General features: G+C 40.9%; 2 protein-coding genes across 2 annotated transcripts in view; one reads left to right on the top strand and one right to left on the bottom strand.

The window, feature by feature from the left end:
- Nucleotides 1-18,530, top strand: part of LOC123760663 (globin D, coelomic) — a 65,059-nt gene that overhangs the window by 22,121 nt on the left and 24,408 nt on the right. The window lies entirely within an intron of this gene.
- Nucleotides 4,450-5,097, bottom strand: LOC138367235 (uncharacterized). Its single transcript, XM_069328643.1, has one exon. The coding sequence runs from the start codon at nucleotides 5,095-5,097 to the stop codon at nucleotides 4,450-4,452; it is 648 nt and encodes a 215-aa protein (XP_069184744.1).

Raw genomic sequence — 18,530 nt, 5'->3', positions numbered from 1 at the left:
CACTACACCAGCTCCTCACCACTACACACCCAGCTCACCACTACACCAGCGCCTCACCACTATACCCTCACCCTGGGCACTACACTTGGGTCATTGCCACTACACCTACGTCTGACCACTACACCTACGTCTGACCACTACACCAGCTCCTCACCACTACACACCCAGCTCACCACTACACACCCAGCTCACCACTACACCAACGCCTCACCCTGGGCACTACACTTGGGTCATTGCCACTACACCTACGTCTGACCACTACACCTACGTCTGACCACTACACCAGCTCCTCACCACTACACACCCAGCTCACCACTACACACCCAGCTCACCACTACACCAACGCCTCACCACTATACCCTCACCCTGGGCACTACACTTGGGTCATTGCCACTACACCTACGTCTGACCACTACACCTACGTCTGACCACTACACCAGCTCCTCACCACTACACACCCAGCTCACCACTACACCAGCGTCTCACCCACTTGTTTTTCCATTAAAGTCTTTATTGTCTTGATTGTTTTCATGAGTTGGGTTGATGCTGTGTATTCTTACCTAAGAGTGACTACGGGCAAGTGAGGCCTAGCTCTTTAGGCCCCGCCTACTAGTCTTGTTGTACTTGTCCTCAGGCGAGGCTCGTTAAAGCGGCTGCCACCCCCCAAAGACGCATTCGTCCATTTTCACGTACTGCATATTCAAAATTGTTATGTTATCAAATATAACTTGTTCTCGTATCATATACTAGTTGTTCTAGTGTTATATGTTAGAATATGTTGAATATCTGTGATTAACTGAGGTTTAATGCTTAGGTTATATTGGCATTTATCACTTTTTTTAAGAGCGGTACAATTCGAGCAGGGAACGTGAACGAAGCACTGTTCGAAAAAGAATTTCAGGTCAGGTTAAAAAGTCAACCTGTCCTCAGGCCAGGCTCGCAGCCCGTCCTTATATACAAAGGCCAAATGCTCGTTAATCCCCACACACAGAACCGCTCCTGTGCCAGGTAAGTCCACTACGGGCTCACCATAGCCCGTACTACTTGGAACTTGTTCCGAGTAGCTGAATCTATAATAACAACAACAACTCGTTAATCCAGTCGCCAACCCCCTTGAATAAAGACCGGTTTACACACGACTCACAATTGATGATGTTCGAATATTTCTCGAACAATGCTTGGCTGACGATTTCTGTTCGAATCACAACTCTGTAAATACTTCACTTCACGTCAGCCCGTCCTCCAAACAAAGACCCGAAAGTGATTCCATGCACCCGCCAAACCCCCTGTTTATGAATGAAACCCGGTTTACACACGACTCGCAACCGATTTCGTTCGAACACTTCCGGAACAAGTGCTTCACTAACGAATTTTGTTCGAACCACAACGCTGTAAATGCTTCACCCACGTACTACAAATAAAAAATAATCGCCAACAGAACCTAAACACCTAACCTAACCTACCCCTATCTATACATAAAAATTTATTTTATAATAATATTAATTTGTATATGAGAACAAACCGAGTTTCAATACACAGCATATTAAAATTGATACATGCCGTCTTGAGGGACGGCCATACAGCAAGCTTGGCCAGAGAACAGGTTGTGCAGGGTGTACTCAAGGACCAGGACGGTGGTATGTGACTGGTTGTACCCAAACACCCCGGCATCCTTCCAGCATCATACTTGTTGGACGTACCCAGTGACCAACTCGGGAATGAAGGGGTGAGAGTGTGCTACACCCCCCCCCCCCCCACCACCCCCTCCAGCATGATGGGTGTACGTGTGGTCCTGCACTTGCACCACCGACCACTCCTTAATATGGCCAACTGCTCTATCTCACCAACTCCTTTTCAAAGTCGCTCCTGCCATTACCTGGACCCCGTCGACAATTACCTCCTTAATTGTCAGCACTTATTATTATTATTAGTGCTCAATGTTTCTCGTTGCAACATTAGGCTCCGCGGGTAATTAGGGAAGGCTGGTGATTTTACTGTCACCCTTGTGGCCATGGCAATTCATCTTCATCATCTTCTTCATCGTCCACTTCCCACGTCATGCGGTGGAAGCGCCGCATCGTTGTGGTGACGAGGTGGTCGCTTTGGGAATAAAGGTAAAGAGCCCACAGGAATGACAGCCATCAACTCACCATATCTCACGACCGTATCAACAGAGGTAACTTCAGAGAGTGTGTTGGCCCACGCGAGGCAGTTTATTATTTATACCAACCAAACTCACTCGATTATAGTTAATCTGCGCTTGAAACAATTCAGCGACACCGCGCCTTTTATGTTACCCGGTTGATCTCTTCCACCAATCAAAACAAATATTTCCAAGTCAATATTTACCCAGGTCTTTAGTGACTCTAAAGTATTGATTTTGATATTGATAAAGTATTGATAACGTATTGATTTTGCTTCCATTGATTTGTGTTGAATTTTGTGTAAAATATGGTTAATACCTTACTAATATTTTTGTTATATATATATATATACCTTTTCACCTATTTATATACTTCAATCATGTTACCCTTTTCTCTTTGCATTTATAGAGAAAGTAAAATTAAGTTTTTAACCGCTTTACATGGAAGTGTTCTAATTCGTGGGATTAACTTTTTTATCTCTCAGTACTTGTTCAAATTAATTGAGTCTATTATATAGTTACTTTAGTGACCAAACTTTAACAGCATAATCTAAATGAGAGCTAACAAAAGCGAGATAGAACTGAAGAATAACATTAGAGGCCTTATTGGTAACGCTTGAAGATATGATTTGTAGAATCTTATCTGCCTTATTTCGAACATTTTTACATTATTTGTTTGGCTTAAGATCTCTACTGGTCTTGACTCCCATAGTTGTAAATATCAGGACTGACCAGATGATATCTGGAAACTATTATCATTACCTAAATCGTCTTGCCGTGATTTTGAGGCATTTTAATTTATCATCGTCTGCGAATTTGCAAATGTTAGTACTCATCCAGCCTCTGTAACCCATTACCCCCCCCCCCTCCTCACGGGATGGGTATGGGGGTGCATCATAAAGAAAGAAAATTTTTGTCTAAATAGGTGTTAAATTACACATAACAGCATCACGGGGAACCAACGCCCAACATTTCAGCAACTCATCTACATCAACACCCAACCACTTCATGGCAGTATCACATTCGTCGTCCCTTGCGTGCTTTTTATCAGTTGCATATACAAACATTCCCGGATCTTCGTACCCAGCTGTTGCCACCTTGCCTGACTCCTCTCCACTACTTTAGTACTGTTTATTAACCTTGCCAGGCGTGCTGACCACTATGTTGTTGTTTTAGTTACTCAGAACGAAATGTCCATGTAGTACGGGCTATGGTGAGCCCATAATTGAGTTCGGTTATTCGCGATAACCTTGTTACTCTGATATTTGGGTCAAAGTTTTAAATGGAGGTGGGGTTTCCTCCTTTTTCTCTGTTTCTTTTTCGCTTCTGTTTTAGTGTACTGGTTTTAGTCTTGTTTTAATAACATTATCTTGGTGGCGGATGTAGGTGCAGAATGTTCTATAGTGAGTCCCATTCTTCAACGGTTTTTCTGACCTACATCGTGTAATGATGTAAGGGCGAAGAGGGAGAACGGCCTATTGACATAGATCGAGCACAGGGGGGAGTTGTGTAAAACCCTGGTTTGTGCTTCGAAGAGGCTGCGGGATCCAGTAAGTTCAGCAGAACTTCGGTTTCAACTCTCTTAGCCCTGTCGTAGCTCAGTCGATTAAGGCAGTGTTTGGGATGCTCCCGGACGCAGGTTCGAATCCTCGTCACGGCCCTTGTGGATTTGTTCATTTGATGTATCACGTTAGTGTGATTTCTGTGTGTCTCAACTGTGAGTTGAGACAGTTGGAAGAGTTGACAGGCAACTCTTTACCTGTCTCTCAACTGCCTCTACACAAATTCCTCTTTTGCCACTCACACATCCCAGGTATTTAAACCGATGAACCATTTCTAGCACTTCACCATTCACACTATTTTCACAGTTACCCTGTCTCTTCCCCCACCGTATCTTTGCCTTTGCCCACATGCACTTTTAGAAGGCTTTTCTCTGATTCAATAAAAAGAATTAATCTGCAGAAATTTATAAATTTCCTGACAAGAAGAACTGCATCGGTTACATTAAAATTGATCACGTACTGGGTTAACACTTAATATTCCTGCCTCGAGCGTCTCAATGACCCATTGATGGTCTTGGTTGTATAATGTCTGTTATGGCGCGATGATTTGGTTACAGAGTTCCTCTCATGACGCGACAGTTTGGTTATAGAGTTCCTCTCATGGCGCGATAGTTTGGTTGTAGAATTACCCTCATAGCGCGATAGTTTTAGCTTGTTGAGACGACCTGGAGGTGTGTTACTATTCCTCCTGAATATCTAAACGGAGGTCATGCAGGTTTTTTCTACGACAGCTTCTATGTCAGCTTATTTTGTTAACATTTTGCCCATGGCAACAGACAATATTTTGCCCATGGCAACAGACAATATTTTGCCCATGGCAACAGACAATATTTTGCCCATGGCAACAGACAATATTTTGCCCATGGCAACAGACAATATTTTGCCCATGGCAACAGACAATATTTTGCCCATGGCAACAGACAATATTTTGCCCATGGCAACAGACAATATTTTGCCCATGGCAACAGACAATATTTTGCCCATGGCAACAGACAATATTTTGCCCATGGCAACAGACAATATTTTGCCCATGGCAACAGATAATATTTTGCCCATGGCAACAGACAATATTTTGCCCATGGCAACAGACAATATTTTGCCCATGGCAACAGACAATATTTTGCCCATGGCAACATACAATATTTTGCCCATGGCAACAGACAATATTTTGCCCATGGCAACAGACAATATTTTGCCCATAGCAACAGACAATATTTTGCCCATGGCAACAGACAATATTTTGCCCATGGCAACAGACAATATTTTGCCCATGGCAACAGACAATATTTTGCCCATAGCAACAGACAATATTTTGCCCATAGCAACAGACAATATTTTGCCCATGGCAACAGACAATATTTTGCCCATGGCAACAGACAATATTTTGCCCATAGCAACAGACAATACTTTGCCCGTTCCACAATGTAAAAACCTGTTTTAGGTTTGTTAGTAAACTTCATTGGCATCTTGTCTTGAAATAGTCCACTTTTGGTACACCTAAGTGACCACCCTGCACTTTATACATCTAGATATACATATGTATTAATAATCTAATAATTCTTTATTTTAACAAAGATAATTTAATATGTTGCATACGTTATTTACATTAACTCGAGTAATAATTCAACCTCTCGCCAACTCATGCCAGTTCACTCCAAAAAATTAATTTAGATTTAGCTAACTCATTCTGTAACACCAGCTGCACGCCCACAACACCCACCACTAATACAGCAACACTATGGCCACTACTGGCACCACTGTGATAAAATATTTATGTCTGTAGGTTAGATTAGCATCTTAAAAGCACTACAATCACCTTCTGTGGTTGATTGTTCAATAAATCCCTGAATTCTATGTTTAACAGATCTCTAACTCTGTCCATGGAGGACAGAAGGAAATGTATATATGCTGGTTAGCATTGTAAATGTATGGCCGCGTCTGTGGTAGAAAAAAACTCACTGATCACTACTGCCAACACTGTGACCACTACTTCTAACACTTACATAATAGCTGACATATACTGTGCTCACTAACCAACACAAATACAATAGCTAACGCATACACTGACCACTATTTCCACCGTTAAGAACATTACTGCCTAATGTTATCATCGTGACCTGCGCTTCTACTTCTTTCCAATTTATTTAATTAAAAGTAAATACCTTACAGCGACTGAAAACGTAAAAATCAAATTAATATATTTTTTGCAATATTAAAAATACAGAAACTAAAATAATAAGATAGGTTTAATTGTTGATTCAGCCGAGACTAGCATCATCTGTCACTATCCTCACTGACGCGCCTCTGGCATCGCCAGAAATTGAAATAAGTTTATTGAGGTCAAATACACACAAAGGGATGAGGTAGCTCAAGCTATTCTCACTCCGTTCAGTACATCGTGTTAATGCATACATAGACACACATTACAAACAATAAACATATTACCGAACATGCTGAGAGATAAATATATACATTCCTACTTTACACAAGTAGAAAAACTTCCACATCATGAACAGACACACCAACACAGTTTCAAATATTCTTGCAATATTCCCATAAGTTAACCTGCCATCATACTATGGTAACTAAACCATGACGGAGCAGCCCCAAGATAGACCATGCCATGGAAATAATCCATAGGCGTGGTTGAGGGGGACTGCGAATAGCCTCATGAACATTGCACGGTTAGGTTAAGCCCTCGTGTGGCCAGCTCTTCTCCCTTGTAGCTAGTGTAGGTGTGGGGTTTACTCTAGTTCTGATCTATTGATCTGTGTTCACAAGTGAAGTATACTTGCTGGTTGGTCAGTAAGCTGTTGTTCGCAGTGTTAACCCTTCGGAGGTTCTTAAGTCCAATACCAGACCAAGTTATACTATATAATAAGTAATTGGAAACTATATAGTTCCCCTAACCATCATGAAAATACATTATTTTCCTTAATATAACCAGGAATTTTAAACCCTATACATAATAATTTCGTTACTCATGCTTTAAGATAAGCATTTCAATAAATGCATTAAGAGATCAAGGCTATTTAACACCTTAACTTAAAGTACTGTATTTAGTTTCTGTACAGATTCCTTGCAAGCTTTCTTGAGTTACAATTAAACAGCTTGAATGATCAGGTCATCAAAAAAGCCTGGCCAGTGACTGGTTCAGGGGGACGTGGTTCCCGAAACTATCAATTGTTAAGCAAGAATTCTTCACTAAATGTCTGTGAAAATGATTACTGGATAGTCTCATGCAAATAACAAGATGAGGTAACCGGTGGTGCCCGGGTCTCGCTTCCCCTTCACATCTCTATGCCCTCTCTCCCAATAACCCCCCCTCTCTTTTCCTCCCCCTCCCCATCTCCCCCCCTTTCCACCTTTCTTTTCCACTTTTCATTCTCTCATTCAAAATCTCCCCCCCCCCCCTTTCCGTTCCTCTCCCCCCCCCACTCCATCCCTCTCTTATAACATTCAATCCCGGCAAACTCGCAACATTATTTTCACAATTGTTATTTTGATGGAGTGTTGTAACAACGTAGTTAACTCGAAGACGAAATCTTATCTTCAAACTTCGTTGAAGTCTTTAGGGTTTGGAATAGGAACTCTTTCTTCTTGAAAGAGGGACACTTTGGCTGACCCCGACTGGCCTTTAACGCTCATATACCCCCATTTTTCACGTTGGAAAGTTGGGCGAGGCTAGCACCAAGCATCTGACCTCCAACCGCGGACAGACAGACTGGCAGACAGTTTTTTATAAACATAGATGTACCCTAATTTTATATAATTTAACTAAATGATAAATGTACAACTATTATTGAATAAGGTTTTTGAATGTTTATTGAATTTGACGTCAAACTTATGTAGCTGACCTACATGCCAGAGAAACCACAGCAACGAATTATATAAGTTAATACAACAGCTAATGCCAGCTGTTGAAATGGAAGAGTAAGGTGGAGCGTCACCCACAACACGTTAGGTGGTGCGGATAAATAAACAAGTGCCAGCCTCAGAACTCGCCTATCCCTCCTCCCACATGGCACACCTTTCTCGGCGTCTTTTATGCAAGTACAGAGGTCGGTGTCTTATATATTCAGTGTTCCTCCTCCTGTCTCTGCTACGCCCAAATCCCTTGGGAAGTCTGCACATGCCGTGGCACCTGCGCCACCCTCTAGCCCAGCGTTTCTCAATCTTTTTATCCTTGGGGCTCCCTTGTGGAATCCTTGAAATAGTTTTCATGTCAAGGAGCCTCTTCATAATAATAATTATATGATAAATGATATACGATATGTAATATAATTATAAAAAAAGCTTGTGACCTCTCCCAGATTTTGATTGTTGCCGCCGAAGGTGGCTAGTTTATTGTGCACCCCATACCCATCCTGTGAGCGGTAGCGCAAAAAACATTACAGAGGGCACAAAAGGTCTTTATCAGACATCTTAGATTATTACATAAACAATTTCATCTATGCTTCACACCTTATAGTTACAATGTCAGCTAGTTACAGAGAAAGTGCTATGTCAAGAGCTATATATTTACAGTAAGTCATCATACATTAATGGTAGGTCTTATCGCTAATACATAATAGTTTGACCAATGGGGATATTACAGAGTCATAGGGGAGCTTCTGTTTATTATTAGTCCTCAATACACTACTTGCTTCTGAATCTCATATGTCGTTCATCTACTGGAAGCGAAATGTGGATACAGTGCAAGGATTTCAGGTAATTTATCCATGGTAATAAGATAGTTTGCCATATCATACAGAGTGAGCTTAGATTTTTCTCTAAATGGCTCAATTTTACTACAATCCAAGATATAGTGTTCGAGTGTGTGTCCCTGTCTTTGTCCACACACTTTACACTTTACTTCATCTAGGTCCCTATACAAGCCGAACTGCCAGAGATACTTGTAGCCAAGACTTATACGAGTCCAATTCAGAGGTCAAAGTTTTTTTTTTTTTTTTATTAAGTTATGAGGTACATCTGCATTAGTGCAGCTACCCTAGACTATATGAAGTGGAGGTCAAAGTAGTCTGCGGTCTTAAATTAAACTCTACGGACTTAAGTGCATATTTTCAAACAGTTATTCACTGTATCAGAAGTTAGTTCTTGGACCCGGCTCTATACGTTTATAAGTGTAAGTATGTAACTACACACTAAGGCCCGTGTAGAGTGCGTGCTTCAGTGAATTAACCGAAGAGGGTTGCATGCGAGGGGAAGTATTCTCCTGGTCGTCATGAGTCGTCTCGCAAGATTATCTCATTTTATTGATGGCACTGATGGTTAGAACATTATTGGAGTTTAATGGTTTTGAGAGGTACAGTAATTGCTGTACGTTGCTTATGGTATGCCCCAATAACGGACCTATCAAGACATTCTCCCGCTCAGTGTAATCTAAAAACATTCGATTTCATTTACATGTTAACATATAAGGTCTAAAAACAAAGACGTAAAATAAAGTTACGTTGTTGATGGCATTATCAGCGGTACAAGTGCGCTGAAGGAAGTCATCGATGACACGCAAATCATAGATTACATGGATAAGATAATATCTATAGATATGATAGAGTAAATAGGATACATGATGTAGAGTCTTTGTGACCTTTGTTATGATCCTCAAATGATGGGATTGAGGAACTAGGAATTTAAAGAAGCAGTAAAGCATGTAAGGATTAGCGAGAACTGCCAAGAAAATTTCAGACGATAAATATTTAATGGAAGATGACGTAATGATATTATACACAGGAGCATAAGAATATACGAAACTGTATAAGGCCTGTACGAAGCTGTAATTGACAATTAGATGGTAGAATTTGGTACTATTCACTTTATAGAGTCCAGACAAAAAAAATCTATAAACTTAAATATTCGTAGGCCTAGTATAGAACATATATAGCATAAAGGCCTATTTATGAACAAACCCACAAGGGCCGTGACGAGGATTCGAACCTGCATCCAAGAACATCCCAGACGCTGCCTTAATCGACTGAGCTACGACATGGTCAGAAGGAGTTGAAACCGAAGTTCTACTGAACTTACTGGATCCTGCAGCCTCTCCGAGGCACAAACTAGGGTTTTACCTATTTATTAGGGCTAGGACGGGTAGATTAGGTTAGTTTTATCATCAACATAAATACAAAATCTTTTCCGGTTTGTCCAAAATTCAATAGTACCAAATTCTACTTTCTAATTGTCCAGTACGTCAATACGTGCAAGATGGTCCACACTGTTACTGTTAATACTATCTAAACAGGAGGTTGGGCTGATATGATCACTAGAGTACACTTCTGAAATACCTACTCATAACAACGGAAAGAAGTGTACAATGGCAAACTGCACATGCCCTATCCTAATGAAATTCTGCCCGCCACTAATTTGAATTAAGATAGATGCCAGCTGCTGGCTGACATGCTCCCAGTTGCAACACTTATTCTAATCGTCCATTATATACACGCTGTCGCTTTAATACTATATCAGTTAACTCCATTAGCTAGCCACAAGCTGTCTCCTGTAATTCATAATCATTAATCTATACTAACATTCTAATAATATATAGTAGTTACCGACATATAAGCTTGATACACCTCCTTTAAAATGACAGTTGAAAACTGGCACCATCGCCGGGTCCCACGAAGCATCATTAATTTGCATCAGTAACAGAGGAACGAATGTTTAACCCATATATTACTCACACTATTCTAATTATATATTATTTATGTAAATTAAACTAACAACTGGAGTAAGATCACTCACCACATTCTCCTTGAGATTTCTTCTTGCTATTCAACAATACTTGTTAGAGATTAGAGCACGTGTACTTTTTAACTAAATGCACTTATTACATACGTACAACACATAACACCGCAGGTGTCACTTTCACATAGGACACTAAAAAAACAAAAACTAATGCCATCTTCAATCCCAGCGAGACAGTCCACCTTTCTCAGTAAATCATAGGCCAGTCCTCCACAGATTCATCACTGTCAAAACGCCACTTCGGCTCTCCAGCAACATGCTGGCTGGCTTCCTCGATAGGCTTCACCTATAACAAGCCGTGATTTGTTATAGGTGAAGGACAGACGGACGTTAATTCCATCTAGTAACAAAATTGGGCCATTCCGGGAACGTCGGTCCAATCACCGACGTTCATTCTTTCTCACAGACAATTCACCGTCTCGACCTTACTCGTTTCTACTGGAATAAGTCTTGAGTTCAAGTCTGCTCTGGGTGAACTGACTATTGTTGACCAAGGTACCGTCCACATCACCTCTGAGGAGTAAAAATTATATTGTAAGAAGGAAACTACACGTGTCAGTAAAATCACAGCCTTTTACCGGGAAACTGAAAATGGGGTCGGGTGCGCTCAACAGATGGTGTTGACATCGTCACAAATACCAAAAGCACACACCAGTACCAAACACAATAATACAACTAATATATGGCAGCAAAATTCGCATTATATAATAATGATTGTATATATTTGTTATCATATAAAACTCTTCATAGACTTACAACTGGATGTAGACGCTACTTTGTTATATATATCTATATTGATAAAAGTGCTTAATAATAATAATTTTAGAGAGAGATAGGGGAAAGAGAGATGGGGAGGAGAGATGGGTAGAAAACAAGAGAGGGGGAGATTTGGAGAGAGGTGGAGAGGGTGAGGTCAGGTGCTACTTAATTACAGTCTCACCTCACACAGCACCCCGCTCCTCCATTCAGAATGACGGCGTCACTAGTGAGCTATCACCAAGTTCAGTACTGTCATGACTATTGAATGATTGTAAATGTATTTGTAATGTACAATATGATTATTATATTTGTGTACTGCATGACTTTGAATCTGAAGTGCAGAATGGAACCAGTGAGGAGTAGAGGTGCTATAGGAACAATCAGAGAGCACTGTCTGAACATCTGGGGGTCCACGGCTGTTCAATACCCGTTCAGTAAGCACTAGAAATATTGCCGGAACAAAGGTGGATATCTTCAAGAAACATTTAGATATGTTCTTGCAAGAAGTGCCGGACCAATCGGGTTGTAGTAGGTATGTGGGCCTACGGGCTGCTCCAAGCAACAGCCTGTTGGACAAAGTTATAAAAAATCGAGCCTGACCTTAGGTCAGGCTCGGAGAGTAGAAAAACTCGAAACCCTTTTCAGGTATGCTTTGTGAGCCCCTTGAGGGACCTGAAATAGAGGAAGATTGAAATAGCCTAAGCTACTGTATTCTTTTGGAAAATATTTTATTATCCATAAAATTTCTTAACCCAAGCTCAATAAGGTTTTCTAGACCTTATATCATAAGTTGGTCATCATGCAATATCCCGACTCTAGGTGATGACACCTATGCATGGACGTCCCAAGTTGACCGGTGTCCTACCTGAATTCTCGATTTATCTTCCCTGTGCGCTCATATTGCAATGTATGCACCATTGATCAATTTTATCTGGGGTGTGCAAAGCACTTGAGGAATCCCCAGCTCTCTGCTTGTTACACAACTGGTGGATCTGTTGTACTCTAATATTAAGAACTGACCTCATACAATTACAAATGTTAACAAATTACTCCATACATATGCCATTGACCCTGCCAGGGCTGTTAAAATGGAGGTCTTTAACTAGATATTTTGAGAAAGCAAGTAAATCTATATTAAGTACCTCACTGATCAACAAGACAAATTAGAAACAAAATAGACAAATTAGAAAAGATCAACAAATTAGAAATTGACCGGCAAAACATCAGCTATTCAGTTTCCTTGGAGAATCTAATGACAAACTTAACGCTATGCATTAAGGCAATAGGCGGGGTTCGAACACTCGTATACTGTAATGCTAACACTCTGGTCCAGTTACTGTAGCATGAGCTCCTTCAAGAGCGAGGCTGGAAGCTACGGGATGTTGTGTACAGACCTCTTTGTGAGAGTTCGTGGTCCAGCGGGTAGACCGTCGTAGTGGCTAGGCTGCATGCGTATGGTCGAACTCCACCTGTTGCTCTGATGATGATGATCCGCGGGGAGGAAGTTCACCAGTAATATAGCTCATATTACACACTTCAAGTAGGGTGATTTCCTGCTTGTAAAGGAAGGAAAAATGTCAGGAATTGCGCAATATATATATATATATATATATATATATATATATATATATATATATATATATATATATATATATATATATATATATATATATATATATATATATATATATATATATATATATGATTTATTCTGTTTATATAAGTTGAAGCATAAGAGGCATGGGAAGTGCTGGGGTCACACTGCAATGGCCAAATTTCCTGGACTCACTGACTGCAAGTGTCCCTTTCCGACTCCCTTTGTTGAATGGAGACACGAATGAAGCCTCAGTTTCGGCTGTACCTCATTCCTTTGTTTGGTCGACAATAGTGATTAGCTTCTCAAGGGCAAGTTCTTCAGGTGCTAATATATCCACAGTAAGGTGTGTGGTGTCCACATGCTGTGTCGTACCTCCCTCTCCCCCTCTCTCTATCCCTGGCAGGCTAGCTAGGAAACATACTCAAAGCCGTACATACTAAAGTTGTAAGCGAACTCTTGCCTCATATAACGTTATGCAGTCGAGTAGTCATGACAGGTACCTTAGCTCTGTAAGTTCCGTGGTTGTGTTGCTTGCTATCCTCATCACGTGTCTTCATGTTTATGGACGATCCAAACTCAACCCCCTAAGATGGCCACTTCAATGTTGAATTATAATTTTCTGCCACTCATCCTGATGCCTGTAAGAATGACATGTCATGCTGACAATTTATCATCATCGTTTTTGCGTTCTTACAAATAAATACAACCCTGACATCGCCTATCCCAGTTAGTTAGGTGGCAGGATGGACTCATTTGGGCAGCATTTCCTTTCACCTGATGCTTCTGTTCACCTATCATTTTATATTTTTGAAAGTTAGACAGGTGTTGTGGGCTACATCCTGAGGATGCTCATTGGTTAGCCTAGTAGTTATAACTCTGTAGTTATCAGAGGAGGACATACAGTAGAAGCTCGACAGTTCTTTGGAATGGGAACAAGTACAGATGTGTTTATTACTGATGGCGACGTACCATGGGGAGAGAATGCGTGTGAGACACTTAGAAAAACATACAGTTTTGGCGTTCCATGTTTAAGGTTGTCAAAGTATATGTTAAATGGGCTATCACAACTTTAATTGTTAGCTTTCTTACTGCTTTCTCAGTCATTACAGGGATTACAGTGTGCTTGTGTTTAACATTAAGGAGCAGGGTGCATACAGGTCTCACATAGTGCTGTAGTTAGGTTAGTTTCAGTCTCATCTGCCCTATACCTCGCACTCTTGTACAACGTGGAGTATTTATCTTTGAAATCATTACATATATTATTGGACCCAGAGGCATCATCAGTGACATTTGCTATTATTCTATATGAACTCTTTATTTTTCATTCATAAAACTTTATCCCCACAAACACCCCAAAATTCATGGGTCGCTCTACCGCTCTACATCGGTAGAGCGGTAGAGCGACCTGATACAGTATTGACATCAACTTTACATTGTATGTTGTTATGCCTCAGGATGGCAGTAACAGTACCACCACAAGGTCTTCCAGGACCTGTGCAGTCATCACACATTTCAATATTGGCAGTTCTAATAGCATTGTAAATGTGTGGCCACGTCTGTGGTAGAAAATAATACAAAAAATACTGACAGTGTAGAAAGAACCATCGACAAATTTGGAGAGGGTTTCAAATTCATAAAAATTAAGCCAGTGCTCTTTCAAAATAGGAATTACGAACACTTATTACGAAGCTTGTTGAAGTAATTCACACATTCGGGGTTTGAACACATCGCAGTTGAATGTAATTACTTTTAAAGTCTTCGACGTTGTTCTCCATTTTGATATTGGTTAGTATCGGTTTCTCTATATTCCCATGGCCTGAAGTATATACCTCCAGGCCGGAAACTGTCACAGAGCAACGTATCCATGTCCCTTTTATTAACATCAATCTTTTCAGCCATGTTGTTACTGTGACTTATTTTCTGCACGGCATTCGTGTTTCCGTCAAGTAGACACGTCAGTAGACAATGATCCTTCGAGCCATCCATATATATATATGTATATATATATATATATATATATATATATATATATATATATATATAGGTTAGTTAGTTATATATATATATATATATATATATATATATATATATATATATATATATATATATATATATATATATATATATATATATATATATAGGTTATATATATATATATATATATATATATATATATATATATATATATATATATATATATATATATATATATATGACAGTGTCAGACCACGAAGGAAGAATTGAAACAGGAATTTCCTTAAGTACTTCCGTATTTAATAATACATCTTCAAAAGGAATGATAATTCCTTCTGAAGATATATGTATGTATGTATGTATGTATGTATGTATGTATGTATGTATGTATGTATGTATGTATGTATGTATGTATGTATGTATGTATGTATGTATGTATGTATATATGTATGTATATTACTCAGGTATATATATAAGGTTCTTCTTGATAGTAGGTGCAGTTTGCATGAAGGGTTTGACTGCTATATAAGGTTACACAGTTGAACACATTTTTGTAACCAAGCTTATTGGTACAAAATGTGGACATTAAGAAGAAATAAGGGAAGTTTGTTTCCTAGAGGCTGTAGATTTCTTCTAACTCTTCCGACTCCGGACCCGAACCAAGGATACAGCGCGCGTTCCCCCCTCTGGATTGCCACACTGAGGCGCTGGAAGAGAAAGCTCAACGATCTCTTGTTATTTCGATGATCCTGGAACCGAGAGCCTTAAACCTTCTTGTATTTACTCCCCCATGGACCAAGGGTCTCGGATCTATTGGAACAAAGTTGTACCGGTGATCCATTTCCCTGTACTTGATGGATTTTTATCTTTCTCTGTGTGGCCGCGGCTCCTGCTTGACCGACAGAGAGGGTAATGTATGTGGCTACCAAGGTCGATACGCAAGTATAGTGCTACACTAATTGTCGGCCATTTGTCCTTGGGCGTAGTGTGATTCTATCCGGTCGGTATGGAACAATTAACAAAATTACGGCTCATTAGATTGCGAGGCTCTCTCTTTGCTGGACACTGGGCAAGAGCAAGGCTCCTCTTAATTATGTCATTGACTTCATCGTATCTTGAGTGCCAATCCCCCTGATTTTCCGCAGTGCAGGTCATACGAGCGGGGAACGGTAGCTTCATCAACCACTCTATGGACAGCCACAGCAAGGAAGCATTCCAGAAGCAACTAACTGCTGCCCAACTGGAATCTTAAGCCTTCCCTGGGCTGTCACTCAAACATGAAGAAACTAGGTGATCCACGCCCCAGTCATGTAAATTGTCAACCACAATAAACGTCAGTAATAGCATTTCATTCACTTGGGCCCTAGGAGCCTCGAACCTCCGACCCATAGAGTGGGAGGGAATTATCAGGGGAAAACGCCAAGACATTACAACTAAATAGCACTTAAAAGGGGGCCAGGATAAGGATTTGGGATGGGACGTGGGGTGGGGAGGAATGTGCCCAACCGCTTGGACGGTCGGGGATTGAACGTCGACCTGCAAGAAGCGACATAGTTGCCCTACCGTCCAGCACAAGAGGTTGGTCCCATAGAGTGGGAGACATCAACCACGCTTTGAACAGCCACAGTAAGGAAGGCAGGATCTCAGATGCAGCTATTTGCTGCCAAACTGGAACGTTACGTCTTCTCTGGGCTGTTCAAGTATGTTTATTGAGATAAGAAATAAATACATCTCAAAGGATAGAGTACCTTAGGCTTTTTCTACCCCCTCCCCCCGAGGGCTGTTGCTTCTACTCTGCATTTAGCCCTTTGTTACACAGGAATTTTCTCCCATCAATTAGGGACCCTCTCCTATCACCAGTGGATCTCACGTCGCCTAGGAATTCTCTCCTATCACCTAGGGGCCTCCTCCCATCAGCCAGGGGACTCTATACGATGACTCACCGCCAAGTTCAGGCTGACAAGAAACATCAGTTGGGTAGTATCCGTGATGATTGAGGCCCCTGGCCGTCAAACCTGTTACCAAGTAGCATCACGGGAATGTTGAGAAACTTTTAAGATGGAAGAAGTCCTGGAGACTTTATTTAGAGATGACACTTCGCCTATAAGGACTTTTATCAGATATAAATTGCAAGACATAATCCCCCATGTTTCTCAAGAACCCTCCCCCCCCCCCTCCGTCACGCAGTAATTTTCTCTTTAAAGACCAGTTCTGGGTATCGCTGGAGGTGATAAGACCGTTACAGGCGGAAAGTGATATATCAATTAAGTCTACTGTACTTTGATCTTGGTGTTTTTCCACCTCGTTGTCAGCGCTTTTCAGCATTGATATAAAAACAAACTCAGTGTGAAGTTTCAGGCACAGGTTTGGACAAACACACGACGGTACAGCCCCGCTCCTGTGCCAGGTAAGTCCACTACGGGCTCACCATAGCCCGTGCTACTTGGAACGTTTGGTTCCCAGTAGCTGAATCTAAAACAAACAACAAACAACGACAGGGGTAGGTTAGGCATAAATACCAGCCTACCCGCATAGGCTTTCTGCAGTTTCATTATTATTTTTTACTTATTACTCAAACACAATGTATAATGAAAAACATTATGCCCGAAACGCTTTATTGTGAAACGCTGCCCAAAACGCTATGCATGTTAGTGGCTCTGCAAAAATGTAAGCACACCGATGTTATGTATTCTCACAAACCCAATGTACCTTCTTGTATATAAATAACTAAATCAAATAAATTAAATACTTAGGTCTACAGTTTAAATGTACATCACACTCGATACATATCCCCCATGTAGCCCTGCAAAAGTTTAGAGTTTACTGATGTTGCGAGCTATAAATAATATATATATATATGTTTTGGCACTGGGTCACATTTCGGCACAAGTGCAGAAAGGGTTCATCAAGGCTGAAGCTCTTAGAAATAAGTGGATCCAGAGCAGGCCGGCCAGCCAGCCGCGCTTAGAGGGGGCGGCGGCGGTTATCTGTGAGAGACGCTGGTTGCATCACCAGGGGTGACTGCCAAGTTGGCCCAGGGGATAACTCTTGGCTTATACTCATGTTCCTATTACATGAAAGACTCTCGTACATGTTTCTGTGAGCCTCGGGGCTCAGGGAAGAGCCCTCGTGCACGCACATACAGATACATTGCACTTAATATACATATGGATTTCGTGGGTGTTGATATACCAATAATTCTCAATGATTCGTCTTTTGTATGAGGATACAGATCATTGGTGGCAGTGTTGAGACCCTCTTGTTGGTACGTCGCCTCAGCTGCACTACCTCAGTCGTTATTTATATCACCCCCACATGTACAGTGCATTAAGATTAATATATATATATTTTTTAACCAATGATAAGATAGTTTTCTTACATCGCTCTGTTAAATTCTAATAAGTTTTTGATGAAAGTGTTAAAGTGTTATATATATACGTAATAACTTTACCTACATTATTAATCAACTGGTACAAATGAAGCATAATCCAGAACTAAAGGTCCCCGAATCATGAGCTGCTGAAAGTATTTTATATTTTATATTTATTATGCAGTCCATAGTGAAGTGCACCTCATATCCATCCCATGGGGAGTAGTGGACCTCATACCCATCCCGTGGGGGGTAGTGAACCTCATACTCATCCCGTGGGGGATAGTGGACCTCATATCCATCCCATGGGGAGTAGTGGACCTCATACCCATCCCGTGGGGGTAGTGGACCTCATACCCATCCCATGGGGGATAGTGGACC

This window comes from Procambarus clarkii, chromosome 21 (assembly GCF_040958095.1).
Source record: "Procambarus clarkii isolate CNS0578487 chromosome 21, FALCON_Pclarkii_2.0, whole genome shotgun sequence".
Lineage (NCBI taxonomy): Eukaryota > Metazoa > Arthropoda > Malacostraca > Decapoda > Cambaridae > Procambarus > Procambarus clarkii.
This window is presented reverse-complemented; position numbering and strand designations above follow the sequence as displayed.